This window comes from Hyaena hyaena, unplaced genomic scaffold (assembly GCF_003009895.1).
Source record: "Hyaena hyaena isolate Hyena2069 unplaced genomic scaffold, ASM300989v1 scaffold_192, whole genome shotgun sequence".
NCBI classification, from domain to species: domain Eukaryota; kingdom Metazoa; phylum Chordata; class Mammalia; order Carnivora; family Hyaenidae; genus Hyaena; species Hyaena hyaena.
In genome coordinates, this window is record NW_024080825.1 from 2,310,539 (window position 1) to 2,332,171 (window position 21,633).

The window sequence follows — 21,633 nt, forward strand, 5'->3', positions numbered from 1 at the left end:
GGTTACAGCTGGAGGAGAGGAATCCAACCCCAGTCTGGGTAGAGGCAGAGGAGGGCCAGCTTGCCAACCCTGTCCCCCCGCCATCCCTGCCCCTGGATTCTTTGGTATGCCCCCCCAACACTGCCAGAGCTGGGCCTGTCCTTCCCCCACCTGCCCCAGTGCCCATGAGGTAGGAGTAGACCGGGGGCTGTCTCCTTGTGCAAAGCTCCCCAAGGCCAGTGGAGGAGGCAGTGGGGACCCTGGGTCTCAGTGAGCTCCTCCCCCCACCCTCAGCTGCCTGGAAGGCTGGGATCCCAACCCCACTCCCCGTGCCCTCCACCCCCACCCCCATATACATACACACACCTGAGAGAACCTCCTCACCCCTGCTCCCTCCAAAGGGCCCTTCACGGCAGAGTGGCCCACTACCTCTGAGGCACCAAAGCCCTGAGGCCAGCCAGCTCCAAGCAGAGGGCCAGAAAGACAAAGGATAAAAAGGGGGGGGGGGGGGGAAGAGCAGCTTTCCTGTTAGCACTCCTAGGCCAGCACAGGCCCTCGGCACCTTGGCACCTGGTGTCCCCTGTGGACACCCTTCCAGCTGGGAGCTGGAGATGGTAATGAGACCGTGGGAGCTGGAAGGGTGAGCAGGGAACAGGGAGGGAGGCCAGGGTGGGAGAGAGAAAAGGTAGGGTGAGGGCTCGCCTCCTGCTTTGGACCAAAGGTCAAAGTGGTGAAATGGACTCCCTGAGGGGAGAAATCAAAGGAAGCCCCAGCAAGGGAAAGTTGCTGGGAAGGAGAGGAGCACTCTTCTCACAAGGAAGGGCCCCCAAGGCTGGCTTCTGGTGGAGAGTTTGGGTGGGACTGAACATAAGCCCCCAGCATCAGGTTAAATGCCCATCCCCTCTGCCCCATCGAAGCCCCTGGAGCTCCCAACCGGGAAACACAGGAGACAGGGCCAGGCACGCTTTCCCAACAGAACCTTCTGTAAGTGGCACTAACCCCTCCTCAGAGCCTCCCAATGCACAGGGAAGCAGGATGTGTAGTCAGTTTTGTGCCCAACCAGACTTGCGGCCACATGGTCTTCTCTCCCGGGAGGGGGGGGGGGGGGGGGGAATCCTAAATTACAGATCTCTGCCTAGGGAAGGGCCAGATGAGATGACCACTCTGGGGACTTTCTGCCTCGGTCATCTTCCCATTTGGGTCCTCTCTTTTCTGGATCTGGGACAAGAAGCGGGGCAAGAGCATCCCTCCAGATAACCCTAAACAACAAACCCTAGGCTGGAGAGTGGGGCTCGGGGAGAGGGCAGCAGGACCTACCTCCTCTCCAATCTCACAGCCCCCACCCCCACCCCCAGACCTGGGGAGGAAGCCCTAGATATACATTCCACTTCTGTGCCAGGAAGAGCAGGGGTTTCAGTGTGGCTCTGGGTCTTCCCTTCCCGTTCCCCACAAGTTTCACTTTCTGAGTCTTCTGGGGAGAATTTGTTCCCCTGGGGGGGGGAGGGGCAGGGAACACACAGGAGAGCAGCCAAATTCTAACATTCTTTCTGAGGTCAGTTTCTTCCTGAGTTGTCAAAATAAAACGAAAAACAGCAAATTCTACACATCTTACAAAAATAAGAGGCCTAAAATATTAAACAAGCTACATTTCTGGGATTTCCCCCTCCAAAACAAACAAACAAACAAACACCCTTCTTTGGGTGTTTTGTTTTTTGTTTTGCTTGCCCTCCCCCCACCCCAAGGCCCGAGGATACAACTGGGTGAGGGATAACGGGGTGGGAGGGAACTCCCTACACCCTCCTCCTCCTCGGCCAATGGACTTCCAGATCTCCTGCAAAGGGACACTGCATTCTTTGAATGAGAAGGACCAAGGGAAACGGGCTGGAAAGCAAGGGGTGGAGACTGAAACACGCAGGGTCTGATGGAGCGATAGGGGAAGGAGGAGCAAAAGAGAAACAGGGCCAGCATATGAAGGGGAGATCAGTAGTGACAAAGCCACGGAGAGAAAAAACTACGCGAATGCAGAGAAGGGCGGGGGGTGGGGGGGACGCCTTCAGAGAGCGAGGAGACAAAGGGATTGTGGAGAGGGCGCAGGAGTTCCTTGGGCCCGGGGTGCCGGCCCATCGCGGGTCGGCCCGTCGGCTGGGCAGAGATGGCAAGCTTCCTGTCCACAATAAATAGGAAAAACCTGAGTACACAGCGCATATGGCATCTATCTGCCTAGCAGAAGCATTTTCCTTCCTACGAAAAAAAAAAAATCCACGGCAGCCCCGCCCCTCCCCCAGCCCACATTCATCACTCCGGCCCCCTCCCTGCCGGGTTTGGTTAGACATCCCCCTCCCGCACGGAGGGGCGGGGAGGAAGGGGCAGCTGCTCCCGCGACTTCCCGGCGCGCCGTCAGTGTCCGGAGCCGTACATTTTGTCCCATTCCACGTACGAGTCCAGATCCTTGGGGGAGGCCCTAGGGCCCACCTTGGCGAGCGCTACCTCCAAGTCCTTGTAGGAGAGGGGCCGCTGCAGCCCCGGGAGTCCCGCCCCGGCCGCTGCCTGCTGGCACAGCTGCCCCAGCTCGCCCCCGGAGAAGCCCTGGGTGCCCTGCACCAGGGCCGCGAGCTCCCGCTCGCTCAGCGCGCAACCCTGCTGGGCCAGCGCCCTCTGCAGGATCTGCCCGCGGGCGGGGCCGTCGGGCAACGCCACGTAGAAGCGGAGAGCGAAGCGCCTGCGGGTGGCCTCGTCCAGAGCCGCCGGCCGCGAGGTGGTGCCCACGACCAGCACGCCGTCCGCCCCTGCGCCGCAGCCGCCGTCCAGGCAAGCCAGGAGCGGCGCCTGCAGCGCGCCCGCGGCGGTGGCGCCGTCGTCCCGAGCCGAGAAGAGCGCGTCCAGCTCGCTGATAAGGAGCACTGCTGGCGGGCGGCAGCGCGCAGCCGCAAAGGCGGCCTGGAGGAGGTGCGCGCCCTCGGCGGCGCCCGGCGCGGCCAGCGTCGCTCCGCGCAGGCGCAGCAGCGTGGCGCCCAGCTGCGTGGCCAGGCAGCGGCTCAACAGCGCTTTGCCCGCGCCCCGCGGTCCGAAGAGCAGCACGGTCCGCGGCGGGCGCGGGCTGCCGGGATAGGCGGGCGGCCTGAGCAGCGGCCACACTAGCTCCTCCTCCAGCGCCGCCTTAAGTGCGCCCTGACCTGCCACATCGGCCCACTGCACCGGCGGCCCGCAGTCCACCATCTTGCTCGTCACCAGCTCCAGGGCCCCCGGGTCCACACCTTTGGGCGGCTCTCCCGACGGCACCCCGAAGACCCCGCGGGGGGCCGGCGCCGGAGCGCGCTCCGGGAACTTTTCGAAGGTCTCGAGCTGCGGGCCGTAGACGGGAGAGCCCAAGACCTTGAGGGGGACGCCGCCACCGTACTTGACCGACGCCTCCTCCGCGGCTCCCGGCGGCTTCGGCCGGAACCCGTTGCCCCGACAGTCGCCGTTGTCCGTTCCGGGGTAGGAAGTGCCGTCGGCCGCCGGAGCCTTGGCGGGCTCGTAGACGTACTTGCGGTAGCGGCCCTCCGCGCCCTCGTCGGCGGCCTTGCGCTTCAGCGACACCCCGGCCTCGGCGCCGGGAGCGGCCGCCTGGAAGCCGTAGGAGGTGGGCGCCGGCCGGGGCGGGGCGGGCGCGGGCAGGGGCGTGGGCGCCGCCAGGCCAGGGGTCAGGTAGGGGGCCGGGGGCGGGGCCGGGGGCGGTGGGAGAGCCCCGTATCCGGGCTGCGCGGCGTAGCCCCCCGCGGGGTAGTTGTACAGGGGCCCCGAGGGGCCATAACCCGGCGGGGGTGGCGGCTGCAGTAGCGCTGCGGGGGGCGGCGGGGGCAGCGCGGCGCCTGTCTGAGCGCAGTAGCCGGGGGCCAGGTACCCCCCGCCGTAGCCCGCTCCGTACTCGGGCGCCGTCGACGGGCCTCCGCAAGCGTTGCCGGCGTAGAGGGGTTCAGGCAGGTTCCCGGCTAACACCGGGGAGCCCCCGAGGCCCCCGGAGCCGCCCCCGCCGGCCGACTTGGTTCCCGGGAGGCCTTCGTGGAGTGAGGTCAAGGGGTAGGGTGGCTCCGGCCCTGGCCAGGGCTCGGGGTCCCCTTTGGCGCCGTTGAGGAAGGCGGCGTCGCCATAGCCGCCCAGCGCGGGGCGCTCGTAGGGCGAGTCCAGGACCCCTGAGTACTTCTCCGCGTAGCGCTTGAGGAGGTTGGAGGCTGTGAGGGCAGAGATGTCGTCGTGTGCCCAAGCATAGTGGCAGCGCTGGCGACCCCCAGGGGGCAGCTCCAACTTGTGGGCCGGCGATGGGGTAGTGGAGGAGACGTCCAGGTGCTGCTCTGGCCACTGGTTGAGGGGCTGGGCGTGTTCCGGTGTCCAGTGCATCTTCGACAGAGCTGTGGGCGAGAGGGAGAGAAGCGCCTAGAGAAATCCCGCAGAGCCTCAGCGCACCCGCCAGCCCCGGGCCAGGCCGCTTCGATGGCAGCTTGGGACAGGCTGCGCTCCACCAACCACCCTTCCACCCTCCGGGGCCACCCTTCTCCAGGCACCAGATACACAGTACTTGCCTTCCCCAGCACGTTCCAGGATTAGAGTTTTCTGAAAATACCTTCCTCAGAGAGATCTGGAAACGATGTTTGACCCTAACTTCACCTTAGAGGCACTACTATGATGACTTTGTCCCAGCCACATAAGTGCTGCCCTCTAGGGTCCTTACTTTCAGTCCCAATGTAATTGAAGGGTGAGAAACCCCACCGCTGGGCATAGTCAAACCCAGGTGGGGCTCATTCAGTAATACCTCTTTGCTGCACACCCACCAGGTGCAGGCAGGACAGAGGCACTAATTTGTATAAGGATGAATGGCCCAGCAGTTGGGTGCTCTGTGCACCTCAGCCCTCCCCGGGATTCCAGGGCCCCCTCTGGGCCAGAAGTCAGAGATTGCAGTGTCTGTAGGCAGTACCTCATGGTCCTTGGGAAACCCCAGGGGCTGACCCAGAAGCATTCCCTTCCTTTCCCCTTAGTTTCTTTCAGTCTCTGCTGGATGAAGTCAGAGCACCTGGGTTCCAGACCCACCTCTGCACAAGCTGGCTGTGTGCCCAGGTGGGCGCTGCCCTCTCCCTCATTCCCCAAGTGAGTTTCACCACAGTGCAGAAGCGTTATTTAGAATAGACAAATCATATTCCAGAGAAGAGGGCGGGATAGTTAGTACACATCATGGAAAGCGGGTCACAGATTTGTTTCTGAGCTTCCCAGTAACCAGATAACAGGTTGCAAGATAAAAAGCACTGAGCATACTCAAAAGAAGCAAAAATGTTCCGGAAGAAATCTCGGAACATTTTTTTTCATGGACCTCAGGAAGCGGACCTGCGAGATGTAATAAACAATGTCCTCTTAGCCATGCCATAAGCATGGCAGAAATGTCCCACAGAAGTTTCTTAACCCCAGCCCTGAGCACCAGTCAAGGCATGAGCCAAACACTGGTTGGTATTCAGGGCCCTGGGGAAAAACTCTTTCCAGGCACATGTCTCCAATGGGCTGGCCTGATCTGAGGACTAAATTTCAAAGGTGAAATGGGCCCATGGCATGCCAGAGACCGTTTTTTGAGAAGGACTGTTTCTCAAACCTAAGTGTTTGATAAGACTGTTAAGCTTACAGGTTCAATATTCTTCCTTCAAATTTTTATTGAGCGAATACTCAGTGTTGTGCTAGGCAGAGGGGCAGATTGAAAGATGATATGGTGGTAGACAGGTAGACAACATCTTTTGTGAGGTGGGAAAATAGAGGTGTATGCCAGCGGCTCTGGGGCTCAGGGAAATGTGCCATGCCTGGCTAACGGGACCTCAGCAGGGAGGAGATGTCTTTACTGGACCTTGAAGGGTGAGGGACCAAGTTGGCCAGGCAGGCTGGAGGGTTCTAGCACAATGCATTCAGAAAGCCAGGGCTATGTTAGTTAGTTTCCACGCCCTTGTCCCTTCCTCAAGACTCTTTACTGCCCCCTTCCGGAAAATTGTCATAATCTACAAATGTACTGTCTTCACAGGGTGAATCATGCCCCTTCAGAAGGGCTCATGTTCAGTGTGCAATGTGCATAACCGTACACTGCAAGCCTGGGGGGAGTACAAAGGAAGGTTGGGTCACCAGAGCCTTGGAAGTGGGCAAATGTGGGGGGAGTGGTAGTAGAGGCTGCAGGTCAGCAAGCGACTTTGGGGTTCTCCACCGTTGCCCTTACTTGCAGCCGCCTGTGGACAGCACCATCTCTGTGGATCTCACTACCTCCTATGGCTATAGGGCCTACTGTCAAACGAGAGGACATTGTTTGAAAATAAAACTATATTCTCATCCCCACTGCCCTAAGGCAGGCATGAGCCATAGGCATAAAGCTAAAAAGGGAAGTAGACTTCTTTGAGGTGGAGGAGATCCTGGCCACCAATGGCAAGAGGTTCAGAGCAGAGACGGCAGACCTGAGTGTGAGGTCTCTGGAGGGCAGATCTGCAGCTCTCCAGCCCCTGCTGAGAGAGGTCTCTACAGAACAGAGTCATTGCCTAATGTCAGAGGGGGTAATTTCCTGGGACAGCAGAAATCACAGGCGGTCCTGGTTTGCAAGGTTATACGGCAATATGACATCAGAATTCTACAAATGCAAATACTGTGTTGTGACAGGGACCCCAAACCTTTTATTTTCCTATTCACTGTTATTTGTGCTCTGCCTTCTTAATGTGGAGAAAGGAGACTTGACCTTGATCACACTTCCCCTTAGCATGTGGGGGGGGAGGGGGGGAACATGACCCCTCAGAAGGACAGAGACACAGTAAGGACAGAGACACAAGTCTAGATCTGGACTTGTCAAAGACTTCCTTCACCCCCTGCCGGACCCTCTGCTCTCTGCTCACCCCACCCCTCACCATCTGTCACATGCTCTCTTCCCTGTCCCTCTCAACTCCTGCCCTGGCCTGCAGCAGTCTCCACTCAAGTCCCCACCCTCAAGACCAGCATACTCAGGCCCTGGTCACCAGCGAACCGCTCCATCTCAGCAATTGTGGACTCCGGGAACACATGTCCAGCCCTCCAAACCTGCCCCCACAGCCTCACACCCACTCTCCCGGGCTTCGCCCTTTTAGGAGGCTCCTAGCCCCTCTCCAGAGGGAACCTGTCTAGGTAGGTAGCTCATGCCACCTACCTAGTTGCCCCCCTCCACCACCTCAGATACTGGCCCTTCCATTCCAGGTAATGGAATTTTAGCTAAGGGCACCGCTGCCTCACTTCTGGCCTTCCATTTTCAGCTTTATCTACAGCCACTTCGCAATCCAGCAGGGACCTTGTCCCCGTCAATGAATTACTCCACCCGCTGACTCCCTCCCCACAGCAAGCTTAATTCTTTCCCACCTTCAAAAAGCCCTCCGGGACCCTAAGCCCCCGCTAGCCACCAGCCCATCTCTCTGCCCCTTCTTCGCATACGGCCTCTGCTGAAGGTCCTTTAGACCACTCATTGGGGAGCAGGGGACTGAGCCAGCAGGTTCTGCTGAACTTAGTCACATAGACTGCATCTGGAGACTTCTCTCATCTCTTTCTAAGAGGAGAACAAAGGTCTGGCCACAACCAAACCGCCCAAGGGAGCAGGCTCAGTCAACCAACCCGAGGAAAATGAGGACAGAAATGTGCAGGGGCGCCTGCATGGCTTACTTGGTTAAGCATCCCACTTCAGCTCAGGTCATGATCTCACAGTTTGTGGGTTCGAGCCCCAAGTCGGGCTCTGTGCTGACAGCCAGCTCAGAGCCTATTTTGGATTCTGTGTCTCCCTCTCTCTCTGACCGTCCCCTGCTCACACTGTCTCTATCTCTCTCTCAGAAATAAACATTAAAAAAAAAAATCAGAACAAAAATGTGCAGGAGGGGAAGGAGGTGAGGCTGCCTGACCAGCACACAGGCTGAGAGTGCTGGTCTGGGTGAGCCTGAGGATGCCGCCGCATGCACGAATGCACGTGGGCCCACGTGCACAGACACATGGTCTCAAGCTTTAGGGGCAGTATGAGTTGGGTGCCTCCTGACACACCCATGCCCACAACAGCCTTGACTTCCTCCCTTTCCTGACTCAGAAGGGGTGGGAGGAGGACAGGGGTAGACCATACTGTCTCCCTTCCCCACCCCCCCAGGCCAGTTACAGCCCTCCTTCTCTCACACAGAGACCCTGGGCCTGCGCAGGGCCCGGCCCGCAAGCTCCTGCCATTCAGCCTCCTGCACCTGGATGGTTTCCTTCCAGGTTCATAGGCCACACACGAGTGCCGTGCATCAGCAGAGGTGGAGGTAAGGAAAGGCCCCAGGGACCTGTGGTAAGTGCGCGCTTTGAGTCCGGGAGACCTGGGTTTGAATTCGAGCTCAGACACTGTGTGACCCTGAGCAGATTACCTGACCTCCCTGAACCTCTCCACCTGTTCAAGTGCATAACATATTCTTTGAAGGGTGGCCACGAAGATTTAAAAAGGTAATGTAGAGGGGCACCTGGGTGGCTCAGTCAGTTGGGTGTCCGGCTCTTGCTTTTGTTCTTGCTTTCCTCAGGTCAGGATCTCACAGTTCAAGGGTCAAGCCCTGCATCGGGCTTCATGCTCACAGTGCAGGGCCTGCTTGGGATTCTCTCTTTCTCTGTCCCTCTGTAGCTCAGGTGCTCACACTCTCTCTCTCAAAATAAATAAATGGACATTTTTTTTAAAGATGATGTATATAAAATATATATGTCTCATGTAAGGTACAAAATAATTTGATAAATGGTACCGTTAAGAACCCAGGCAGTGGCCTGACATTGCTGAGTGACTCAGAATAACCACTAGGGATTGGAGGAACTTGGGAAAAGTTCTGTGAGGGAAGCTCCTTCCAGCTCTGATATGGCAGATTGGCCCTTGTGCCATCCTCAGCCCCCGAGCACTCCAGCACGAGGGGCAGGGCCAGCCCCTTGTCTGTGCCTTCCATGCATTGTCTCACGTGGCCCTTACAATGGCCCTGTGAGATTACTACTATTGTCATTGTCCCCCACAGATGAGGACACCGAGGTGCAAGGAGATGAGTACACCCCAAGGTCACACCGCTGTTACATAGTGGAGCAGGATTCAGACCCAGCAGTCTAGCCACAGAGCCCAGGCTCTTACTCTTGGCTGCACTGCCTCCCTAGTCTAGGCCTTGGTTCTCACAGCCAGAGAAGAACCTGACCCCATGACAGCCATTATCGTGCTCATCTCCTTGGTCCTGTGGAAGCCCGGTGCTGTGTTTGCCTGGGGGCCTGGGTGCGCCTCACAGTGCTGTGTATTTATCCTTCAAATCCAGCTGGAATCACCTGCCCACTGGGGGGTCCCAAGTCTCCTGTGCTCCCCAGCAGGAAAGGATTCCTGTCCTCACCACAAAAGAGCCCAGGAGAAACGGTCTGGTCTGTTAGAAGTACTCACACCCCAGGCTAGGCAGACAGGTCTTTGGGTCTGCGACCCTTCCCCAGGGCTGTAGGACCCTAGAGGAAAAGAACTCCCTGCAGCTGCGCTGTCTGGGAAGTAAGGTCAGGACGCTGTGTCTCTGCAGCCACCTGAAGGCCAGGGGCCCTCCTCCCTGTAGGAGGCTGGAATGCCACTGGACTCCAGCCACAGAGTGCAGCCTTCAAACTCACAGGTGCCTAGTAAGTAGTAATGGCAAGAATTACTGGATAGAAGGGTAAGCAAAGAGTCCTTTAAACTCCCCTTGTTTTTAGGAAATCTTCCAGGGTGGATGAGAGACGTGATCGGGCCTTCGCAGTTGGTCCCGAAACCCTTGGAACGCCGTAAGTGTAAGAGCAATGGGAGCACCTTTCCTTATGGAATGGCGTTGCCTTCAGTCCCTAAAATTGCTTCAGAGCCATGAAGCCAAAGGGGGTGGGTTACTCAGAGCCCCAAGGTAACCTAAGGAGAGAGGCCGGTTGCCCGAAGAACAAGCCTTGATTAGAGGGTTGTCACTTTCTTTTTTTTTTTTTATTTCTAGGAGAGAGAGACTGTGTGAACAGGGGAGGGTCAGAGAGGGAGTCACAGACTGAAACAGGCTCCAGGCTCTGAGCTGGCAGTCAGCACAGAGCCCGACGCAGGGCTCGAACCCACGAACCGCGAGATCATGACCTAAGCGAAAGTCGGACGCTTAACCGACTAAGCCACCCAGGTGCCCCAAGAGTTGTCACTTTCAATCACACCCCACATCCCCCCACCCAAGGGAGAGGGGCTAGAGCTGAAGCTCAGTCACCAACAGCCAGTGATTTCAGCAATCGTGGCTCTGTAAGGAAGCCTCCGCAAGACCCTGAAAGGACAGGGTTCGGAGACCTTCGGGGTTGATGAGCACATGGACATGCAGGGAAGGGCCTGGGGGCTCCACCCCCACACACACACCTTGCCACAGGCATCTCTCCCATCTGGCCGTTCCTGAGTCACACGCTGTCATAATAAACCTGTGACCTAGTGAGTCAGCTGGGGTTTCTGGGGTTCTTTCAGCCCCTCTAGCACATTAATGGGACCCAAGAAGGGAGGGGGTCATGGGATATATAGCCACAGGTCAGAAGCATGGGTGGCAGCCTGGACTGTCGACGGGCATCTGCAGTGGGGCAGCCTTGTGGGACGGAGCCCTTGGCCTACAGGACCGGGTGCTGTCCCCAGGTAGGCGGTGCGCTCAGCCTGTAGGACATCCAGCTGGCGTGACGGAACTGGTTGACATGTGGACACCCTACAGGTGGTGTTGGAGTGGAGCTCGTGGCAGCGTAGTGTGAGGATAAAGGGGGGACACGCAGGGAGGGTGATTTTTCCCTCACACAAGCCTTTAGACACTCCTCCTCCTCCCCTACCCTGGCGTCCCAGGGCCGCAGACACCCCTCCTTACTGCGACCAAGGCCAAGGCACCTAGCGTCTCTAAGCCTCACTTTCTCCAGGCGTCAAAGGACGGTTGAGTGAGGCAGTGGACGGCAAACTTTTCTCCCACCAGGAACCCTTTGAGTCAGTTTTATACAAGATGCAGTGGAGGGGACCCCAGCCACGCAGGGCCAGCACCCCCCTCCAACACCATAAGGAGCTGGAGCTTACAGAAATTCTCGGGATTCCGGGATCCCGAATGCCATTACCCATGGCCAGGGCTGGGGGCAGGATAGGGAGGAGGGCAGCTGTGCTGCGGCTCCAGACCTGAGTGGGGAAGGCACAAGGCCGTCCTCAAGCTCCTCCGGGCTCCATTATCTCAGCCTGGGACAAAGGGGCCCGAGTGGAGAATCCCATTGTGGGGCCGCCTATGGAAATCTCATTAATCTATTCACCACGGCTCCCACAGGCCTTTTGTCCCAGGCTTTTTGTCTCCTGCTCACAACTGGTGCCCCCGGGGGTCTCTGGCCGCCTGGCAGAACTCTAAACTGGACTGTCCCCCCCTCCATCCACTGGGCCCTGCCCTTTCGTGCCAGCCCCCAGTTACTGCAACAGGAGAGGAGAGGGAGGGGCGATGAGGGGAACCCAGCGAGGACTGGTCACCTCCCGCAGCCTTGCACCCGCCACAAGTCCTCTGCGCCAAGGCCAGGCCAGAGAGCGCCCCTGACCCTGCCTAGGGAGCCCCTCGGAGCTGGCACAGGGCCTGGCATGGGCAGGGCTCAATATAGGTTTAAGGGATGAGCCGAAGGAGGTCAGAGAGGCGGCTGCCAGACTTCGTGTTGCAAGGGCTGCAGCCTGTTGTCCTCAGCTCCACGGTCACATGGAGCCATCAGGCACTTCATGACGCCAGTGGGCCAAACTGGCTGTTAGAGACGCAGAATTGAACCTAACTGTGACCCATCCTCCGGGACTCTATCTCTAACAGGAGAGAGAAGGTAAAAGCGGTCATGGCCAAAAGAAATAAAGGGAGAGAAGAAAAGAGAGAAAAGAAAAGAAGGAATTTGGATGGTTCAGAGACAGTTGAGGCTATCTGTGGCAGCCAGGGGATCACGGCAGCACTTCAGTGTTTTATTTATTTTTGATAGACAGCATGAGCGGTGGAGGGGCAGAGAGGAACAAAGGATCTGAAGCGGGCTCTGCACTGACAGCGGCAAGCCCAATGCAGGGCTCAAACTCATGAACCATGATATCATGACCTGAGCCGAAGTTGGATGCTCAATCAACTGAGCCACCCAGGAGCCCCTCAGGGCAGCACTTAAAATGCATGTGTGAGGTTGGAAGGCTCGGGGTCTGCATGGACTTGAGGCCAGTGAGAAGGGGACCTGAGCTGAGCAGGGAATGCTGGCACATCGGTTCAGCCCTCACTCACTGCCCACAGGGCCCCACCTAAGTAGACAGTATTTACAGACCACAACACTGAGTCCCAGGGAGGAGATGTAGCCTGCCAAGGCCCGAAGGGGCCGCCTCCTTCTGGTCCATGTTTTTCCCACCTCTACAGGCTGTGGTCAGGCAAGGATGTAAATCGGGGAACAGGGATTGGCTCTCAAGATCTGAACTCTCCCTCCCTGTCCCCAAACTCAATCCCGGCCTGGAGAATGGTAAAGAACTTACAGCTGGTGAGGGCAGGGGGAGGCCCACGGAAAGATGAGGACTGGAGCACTCGCTGTGAGCCCGAGGGGTGGGAATGGTGCAATTCCCTTTGTGGCTCAGGGCAAGTTCTGGTCCTCTCTGTTTACTGTCGGTGGACAGCACAGGCCTGTCTGATACCCCAGACCCCTTAGTGCAAGCCAGATTTTCTCTGCACACACAGGGCCTACAGAAACCTAGAGAAAATCAGCACTGCTCGCTCAGGCCTCCAGACTGTTGCCAACACAGTTGCACCTGTCAGAAATGCCCTCCCTCTGCCAACGCACCCTCTCCCATCCTTCAGGGCCATGACGGGGGTTCGACTTTCATACATCCTCCCTGGCCACTCCCGGCCTACAGACCCTTTGCCTTCTTGGGTAAGCTGGATGAAGCCCCTCTGAGCAGCAAGAACAGAGGACAGTCCTCCTCTGTGCACGGATCCCATCCGTGCTGTCAGTGCTCAAGGCCACTGTCCCCTCCATTCTCCCCCCACCCACCCTAGAGGATCCTCTCATCAGCCCACAAACATATTGTTATTTCTCCCATTTTAAGAGGGGGAGAGAAAAACCTCAAAATAATCTCTTGACACCTTCTAGCTACATCCCATTGCTCACTGCTTCCTTTTTTACCAAAACAGTGTAAGAGTTGCCTGCACTACTATTTCTGGTTCCTCCCCTTCGGTTCTCTCTTAAATGTGCTGTGTCCCGGCTTTCACACCCAGCACACAGCCACCCATGTGCATGGCTACCTTGTTAAATTGGTGATCAGTCCAGGGGCGCCTGGGTGGCTCGCCCGTTAAGCGTTTGACTTCGGCTCAGGTCATGATCTCACAGTTTGTGAGTTCGAGCCTCATGTCCAGCTCTGTGCTGACAGCTCAGAGCCTGGAGCCTGCTTCCGATTCTGTGTCTCCGTCTCTGCCCCTCCCCCAGCTCATGCTCTGTCTCTCTGTCTCAAAAATAAACATTTAAAAAAAGAATTTAAAAATAAATAAATTGGTGATCAGTCGATCATCCTTCCTTCCTGAAACTTCCTTACTGGGCTGCCCACCCACCCCCTCTCCTCTTCAGCCTGTTTTACTGCCCCCCCACCCCACCCCCACATACACACAGCTTGAAGAGCCCAGGCCTCTGTCCTCCAAGCCTTCTTTACACATTAATTCCTTGGAGACCCCATCCAGTCCCGTGGCCTTGACCAGTGTCAGTACACTGAGGATTCCTAAACATGATGCTCCCGCCTAGATTCTCCCCTGCGCTCCCCACTGGCACACTCAGTGTTCTTCCTGACGTTTAATTGGCTGACATGTCCAGGAATCAAACCTCTGACTTCCTCTCCTCACCATCTCTTCCCTTCCCCCCGCCCCACAGCCGCCCGCTGTGGATCTTCCCTTCCCTGTCTTCCCAGGCTCAGGAACTCCAGACCGGCAGCTTCATCCTTACTACTTGCTCAGGCCAAGAACCCTGGGGCTGTCAGTAACTTCTCTCCCTCACACCTCAGACCGGCCAGCTCAGCTTGGCCCTTGCTTCAAAATCTAATCAGAAAGCAACCATCTCTCCCCCGGGTGCCTGCAGCAGCCTCCTGTCCCACCTCCCATCTCTAGCCGTGTCTCTCTGTTCTCTGTGTTCTCAGAAGAAAGGCCAGTGTCCCAGGGGCCTGGCTGGTGCAGCCTGTAGAGCATACGACTCTTGATCTTGGGGGCTGGTCTCAGGGTTGTGAGTTTGAGCCCCACACTGGGGGTAGAGTTTAGTTTACAAAAATATGCCAGCGTCCTCCCAGGGGCCCCCCAGGTCCCAGTGATCTGCTTCCCCTTAACCCCCCTCTGCTCTGCTCTGGCCACACTGGCCTCCCCACACAGGCTTGCTCCCACCTGTACTGGCCCGTACCCTCAGGTGTCTACAGTTGTCACTTCATCTCACCGTGTCCCCTCAACCTGTTTTTCCTTGTGGCACTCGTCGTAATCTGTCCTGGTTGCTTTACTGACCCCACTAAAAAGTTCCTTGAGACCAGGGAAACAATGGTGTAAAAGTGCCTGCGGGGGCGCCTGGGCGGCTCAGTCAGTTAACTGTTGGACTTCGGCTCAGGTCACGATCTCCCAATTTGTGGGTTCAAGCCCCGCGTCGGGCTCTGTGCTGACAGCTTGGAGCCTGGAGCCTGCTTCAGATTCTGTGTGTCCCTCTCTCTGCACCTCCCCTGCTCACACTCTGTCTATGTCTGTCTGTCTGTCTCAAAAAGAAACATTAAAATAAATAACATTTTAAGAAAGTGCCTGTGCTGCTATTTCTGTTTCCTCCTCTTCCATCCTCTGTCCCCAAGCACCTAGTACAGTGCCTGGCACACGGTAAGTTGTGTGGTTTGTTTGTTTGTTTTTTAAGTTTAATTTTGAGAGAGAGAGAGAGACAGTGTGAGCCAGGAAGGGCCAGAGAGAGAGGGAGACAGAATCTGAAGCAGGCTGCGGGCTCCAGCCTCTGAGCTGTCAGCACAGAGCCTGACACGGGGCTCAAACCCACGAACTGTGAGATCATGACCTGAGCCAAATTCAGACACTCAACTGACTGAGCCACCCAGGTGCCCCACACAAAAAGTTTTTAATAGACTATAGAATGTATGGAGGGATGTTTGAGCCAATAGATGAACAAAGAGGCCGGAAATTGCCTCTGTGTCAAAAGAAAGAAAGAAAGGGTAGCCACATCCGAGCCCACAGGAGAGGATGAGGGCGGCAGGAGGGAAAGCCAGGGGACCCCTCAGGAGTGGATAGGGAAAGGGGGTCCGGAAGGGCAGTCTGTGAACACTGGCAGTCTGTGAACACTGGCAGAAAATTGGCAACCCGATCTGGCTGGAGTTGACGGGCACCCAGCTGAGCCCCCCAGGGACCCCACCTAGCCTTTTCAAGAAAAATCCTTCTCTCTTCCCGCAGTCGGGCCTCTGGGAGAGGACAAAAGGGGCACTGGAATTCCCATCAAAGGCCGCCGGACACATGGTAAAGAGATCAGGACCCTTGGGATCCTGCTTCCTTGAGGCAGGGAGGCCTCCCCGCCAGTCTGGCCCCTCTCTGGGATGAGAGGTGTGTAGGGGGGTGTGCTCTGGCCCTGGACTCCTCATATGTCAAATGCCAAACAGCAGGAGGTCGGCCAAGCCGCCCCCATCTGGGCTGCGTGTGTGTGCACACACGCACTGTGGGGGAGGGGAGAGTGCAGAAATCCCTGCCTGTGTCCGCGGTCAGGGCCACAGACAAGCTGCGGCCATCTGTTGTCCTCTTGAGAGGCCGGTGCAGGGGCCCAGCATCCTTGAGGGCAGGCCATCGCTTTCTCCTGGTCTTCTAGTGTTTGCAGGGAGCTTTCACAGTTACCGTTTGGTCTCACCCTCACATCTTCCCTGCCAGATAAGCATACTCTCCCCATTTTACAGAAGACGAAATGGAGGCTCAGAGAAAGGGAGCGATTCTCTCAAGGTCATAACAGCTAGTAAGAGAGGAAGCTGGAGACTCTCAGCCCATTCTGCCAGCCCCTCCCAACCCCAGCCTTGACCAAGTTGCCTGGGTGCCAAGCACTCAGGCACAGCCCTTCCATCCATGCCTGGCTCATTATTCAGCTCCAGTTCCAGCCCGCCCCACAGCCTCCTCTTCCAGGAAACCTGGAGGACGTACACCACCAAGGAAGTTCTGAAGATGCCTCTAAGTATAGAGCTCTGTACAGCCACTCCTTTCCCAGCCTGGGCTATTGATCTGTCTGGCGATCTGTTGGTTTGACCCCCTCATGTCTGAGGACCTCTTAAGGGCAGTGCAGCTACGCACAGAAACAGAGGATTCCCTAACCTCTTGGGGTTCACCCTGGGTCTGGGGAGAGAGCATCTCATGCTGGAAGGAGCCCTACCCAAGGTCACACAGCCAGGAAGGGATTTGCACCCAAGAGTTTGGCTTCAGCCCCTGAACAGGGCCCCGAATCCTGTGCCTGCTGTCCATCGCAGCCACTAGCCACAGGTGGCTATTCAAATTCAAATGCATTACAATGTATGAATTATTTTTAAATGTAAATCATTTATTATTTCTTGATTATTAACATAAAAATCTATTATGAAAGTTATATTAAAATTTCAGTTTCTCAACTGCTCTTGCCAACACCCCAAGCGCTCCACAGTCACATGTGGTAGTGGCTGCCATCTTGGGCAGTACAGCCACAGCACATTCCCATCACTGCAGAAGGTTCTATCCGACAGCACTGTCCCAACCCCAACCAGGGCTCCCTTCAGCCAGGGTGCTTTCCACTACCGCTGGCGCATCCAGAGCTTTCTCTTGAACTTGAATGGAGTCTCCCTTCCTAGGGCCTCCAGGTAGACTTTACTGGGACTCAGACTCCTTTCTTTAGGATTCCTGGGAAGTCTTCTGCTAGGCAGGGCTCCAGCGGCCAGGGAGGGCGGAATAGCTGGACCAGTCCCTCCCCACCAGCCCAGCCTGTCCCGCCTCGCTGCCCTCAAGCTCAGGCCAGGAGAGGAGGGGCAGGCTGAGGAGGAGAGGACGATAGGACAGGACAGTTTGTCATCTGGCCCTTTGGGCTGCGCTTCCTTCCCTCCACCCGCCTCAGCTGCTCAGCACCCCTCCCCCTCGCCTACCATCCTCATCCTCATCAAATCCCAAGGACAGATGGGGGCCGGCTGCAGGAAACGTGACCACAGTGAAAGCACTCTCAAATGGCAACAGAGTCTGGGGGTCACAGCTGTGTCCCCCGAGGCCTAGCCAGTCCCTCATGTCCGGCCTCTGCAGGCTGGGGCTGGGGCCTGGGCTACAGCGAATTTCAGGGAAGGGGGCAGATCCTTGGGAATCTTAGGGGGAGGTTTAGGAGTCTGTAGGTGCTGGATTATTCCAGCAGACACAGCCCCAGTTAGAAATGCAGTCCCTCGTGTGGTCACTCATCCATCCAGCCATTCAGCACACCCTGAGCTAGTCCCCACCACGTCAAGAAGTAATAAAAGGATGTAAAGATGGACAGGTGGGCTCCCCAACCAGCTTGACCAGGTAGTTTGTGCTGGACTTAATCCTCCGTCCAGGCTAGATGAAGATCCTTTGTCTCTGCCCAGTGGTCTGAGCAGGATGGACAACCCCCCCCCACCCCTCCCCTCAAACAGGCGCACATGCACACACACACACACACACACACACACACACACTCCCAGCTGCTGCCACGAGCCCCCCCTCCCATGGTCTCTCTGGCCAATCACAGCACTGAAGGGTAAGTCCCATAGCCCAGCAGCCCCCAGGGAGTGTATTAGCACATTTGAACCGCTCAACCTGCAATGACAAAGCCTGGGGCCTTGGGAGGAGACACAGCAGGAGGGGTGGGGGCCTGTGGGGAGCTTTCCTCCCTCCCCTCCCAGGGGAAAGCTCAGGAGTAGATTAGGCATTCTGGGGCACAGAGGAATTTGGGGGCCCCAGCTCCAGCAGTGAATAAGCGATCCATAAAATCCCAATTTACACACTCACTGATCAAACGGCCCATCTACTACCCCAGGAGGTTGGGGGTGGCTGCTGGGCCTCCCCACCTCTTGCAGAAGGTCCTGGGGAGCCTGGAGCAGGACCCAGGACACAGGCTCCCAGCGTTTTATCTGCAGACTCGGTCCCACCCCCAAGCTCCTGCAGGGGCAGCCTGGCCCCGCCGATCTGGCTGCCTCTGGGGGAGGTGGCTCGCCTGGCGGCCATCTTTGTCTGCCCTCTGTGAATAACAGCTATTTCTCTCAGGGGCTGCCAGGGCTGACATCAGTTTCATCAGAGCTGCTAATCACTTTTCCAGCTCTGAAACTCTCCTCCCCGCCCCTTTCTTTCCAACAGCCCCTCCATGTTTCCTCTTGGCCTTACTCCTGGCGCTGGTGCTGCTGGGCATGCTCTGATTCCTTCCTTCCACCGCCACACCTCACCCCTCCCCCTGGCTGGGACCGCCGCTCGAGGGGGTGGGCACCAGTTCTGTATCCCTAACCGGTCCCCCTGCATACACCAGGTAGGGAGAACTAGCCTAGTTGTTACCCTTGCCCCTTCCCCCCAAATAAACACGATTTGTCTTCACCCGCCTAAATGTTTGCCTCACTTAGTTAAGGCTGCCTGGGATTTTAGCAGCAGAAGACCATTCTCATTCACAAACATCCTCTTTTATTTATTTTATTTTTTAAGTTCATTTCTTTCTGAGAGAGCAAGTAGGGGAGAGGCAGAGAGGGAAGGGGAGAGAGGGAGAGAGAGAGAGAGAGAGAGAGAGAGAGAGACTCCCAAGCAGGCTCCGCCGCACTGTCAGTGCAGAGCCAGATGCGGGGCTGGATCCCATGATCTCATAATCTGTGAGATCATGACCTAAGCTAAAAACCCAGAGTAGGATGCTTCACCGACTGAGCCACCCAGGCGCCCCACAAACATCCTCTTTTAAACCCCACATATCCCTGGGAGCTTCCGGGCCGTCAGCCACTCACCCCTCACCCCTCGTGAAGGTTAGCAAGGCTGGTTGGCTCTGCCTACCGCCTGCTAGAGAGGAGCTGTACTGAGCAAGGACAAGTTTTCAGCACTATTTTACAGTGAGCCTTTAGGGCGGGGAATTGCTTTAAAGGTGGCGCAGCCCACTGCCACACCCCCTTCTCATTACCAGAGCTACTTGGGGTCCCTTAGCTGTGAACTTCAACTTCTGGGCCCAGGGGACAGGACAGGGAAGGAGGGAGGGGTCACCCTATCCAGTGCTTTCCAGAAGGCTCAAGAGGTCAGGCTGTCTCCCATGGGCCGCCGCATACTGGGCTGGGGCTAGATCTCCACGATGTCCTTCAGCCAGGGCGACAGGCTGCTACACAAAGAGTGTGGCACCAAGTCCATCCTACAGCAGGACTCACTCCTTCCCTTCCCCAGCCACCCCCACCCCACTCTCCTCACCATCATGGGCCGCCCCCATGGACCCTCGAATGCAGCCTGGACCCATTAGCAGCTTGAGTCAGGCAGGTGTCTGAAAGCCAGTCTGAAAGGCTGACCCAGAGCAGGGTCCCTACCCTAGCAAGCCTAGGGTGTCCATCTGGGGGTCACGGCCTCACCCACCTCCGGCGGCTCAGATGGTGCAGGAGTGAATCTGTTTCCTCAGGTATGAAATGGGGGTGGGGGCGGGCCACCCATCTCCCTCACTGGCCACCCTGGAGGGCAAGGAAGGAAGCAAGACCCTCTAGAAGGGGGCTAGGGCTTGAGGCAGGCCCCGAGGGCAGGCTCTGACTTGCCCAGGTGCTTCAGGCTGGGAGGACTAGGGGAGGGGCAGATGCTCTCTGGGGCCAAAACAACCCAACAGACTTGAGGGACCCCAAGGAGAGACACTGAGTGGAGAGCACCGCGGGACAGGGTGCTCTCCTGTCCAGCCCCTCACTGGCCTGTGGGTGAGTCTGAAGAGGCTGGGGGGGAACCGAGCTTAACCTCACTGAAACCGCAGCTTCCTAAGACATCCTAGCCTGGCTCCTGGCCCCTCTGACCTGCGCTCTGGGCCGGCTCTCCCCAGCTCCTCTCCTGCCCACAGATGGGGGAGCCCCAGGGCCCTGCCCCCAGACCCCCCACTCCACCACTGCGAAACTGCCCTGGCAAGGTCACACGCCTCTTCAGGCCCGTCTTGAGGGCCACCCCCAACACCAGACCCGACTCCAACCTGAACCACACTTTTCATCACCCCTGAGAATCTAGAGGAGACTCTTTAGGGCCCCACGGAGGCCCACCGAGTCCTCAGACTCCACATGCCCAGAGAGAACATCTCTCCCTTCTCTCCCCAGAATCCACTCACCCAGCCAGGTCGCCCGGGAGCCTCTGTGTCTCTCTCTACCTCTCATAGCCTCCTGCCACCTAGCTGGGCCCCGAGTTCCCTTCGCACTGTCTGAAATGGCCTGCAGCAATCCTGGCTCCCACCATGGCTGGCCCCACGTCCGGACTCCCCATCTCTCCCTCCTAATCCTTCTTCTGGAAGGCTGCTAGGGGTGCCTACAGATTCAACCCTCCCCTGACCTCAGAGTGGACCCCAAACCCCTTCGCCCAGCACCAGAAGTGGGTCTATTTGTCCTTCCTCCAGCCTCAGGCTCCACCATTCTGGCCCCTTCGAACCCCTCCAAGCCACATCAGTCCATTCTCCGGGCAATAGGCACTCACACTTCTAGGCCTTTGCTCCGTGTTCCAAAACACCTTCTCCCCGGTTCTGCGGTGGGCGTGCTCCCTAGTGCTCACACTAATATGTCACTTTGGTTTTGTTTGCTTTTTTACTTAACTAGGCTCCACGCCTAACATGGGCCTTGAACTCACGACCCGAAAATCGCATGCTCTACCAACTGAGCGAGCCGGACACCCCTATTATGTCACTTTGATGCTGTTGCTGGCTCCTTGGGTGCCCCAAGCCAGTGCCCTGCACTTCTGTCCTGCCACTCAAAGGCCTTCTTTACAGTTGTCACCAGTTAAACTGGACTCCCCATTCCCTCCCTGCTCAGCTACCCCTGCCCCTGGGCCTTTGCACAGCAGTTCCCTAGCCCAGCAGCCCATCTGCTCCCTGCCTACCTTGTCCTCTCCCTCCCAAAGCCCTCTCCCCAGAAAACCTTCCCAGATACAATGGTGGTGAGAAGAGCAGGGCCTGTGGAGTTCTTTCTACAGTAAGTACTTGCTCTCAATAATTCCTCTTTTCTTTTTTTAAATTTAATTTACTTTATTTATTTTTTAAGTTTATTTATTTCTGATGGGGCAGGGGGCAGAGAGAGAGGGAGAGGCAGAATCCGAAGCAGGCTGCACACTCAGTGAGGAGTCCAATGTGGGCTCAAACTCATGAACTGTGAGATCATGACCTGAGCTGAAATCAAAAGTCGGATGTTTAACCAAGTGAGCCACCCAGGCGCCCTTTTATTTTTTTTTTAATGTTTATTTATTTATTTTGAGAGAGAGAGGAAAGGGAGAGCATGCATGCGAGAGCAGGGGAGGGGCAGAAAAAGAGGGAGAGAGAATCCCAATGGGTCTGTGCGCTGTCAGCACTGAGCCGGATGTGGAGCTCGATGCCACAAATGGTGAGATCTAGTGACTTGAATGAAAAGAGTCAGATGCTTCACCGACTGAGCCACTCAGGCGCCCCAATGATTCCTCTTTTTAAAGATTATTTACTGGGGCACCTTGGTGGCTCAGT

The 21,633-nt window shown here is 57.1% G+C and overlaps 1 protein-coding gene and 1 long non-coding RNA gene across 3 annotated transcripts in view; one reads left to right on the forward strand and one right to left on the reverse strand.

Annotated features, from left to right (window-relative positions):
- Positions 1–351: 351 nt before the first annotated feature.
- FIGNL2 (fidgetin like 2) overlaps positions 352–21,633 on the reverse strand; it is a 31,239-nt gene continuing 9,957 nt past the window's right edge. The window contains exon 2 of the mRNA XM_039241442.1: positions 352–4,367. Coding sequence (XP_039097373.1) covers positions 2,377–4,356 — 1,980 coding nt within the window. The 5' untranslated portion in view covers positions 4,357–4,367 and the 3' untranslated portion in view covers positions 352–2,376. The remainder of the gene's footprint in view (positions 4,368–21,633) is intronic.
- On the forward strand, positions 3,514–9,990 carry LOC120237927. 2 transcript variants are annotated; one of them, XR_005530081.1, is made up of 4 exons: positions 3,514–3,601; positions 8,150–8,270; positions 9,694–9,762; positions 9,960–9,990. It is a non-coding gene; the product is annotated as an uncharacterized LOC120237927 (long non-coding RNA). The 2 variants fall into 2 exon arrangements; XR_005530080.1 differs by having other exon boundaries at positions 9,694–9,768; positions 9,960–9,984.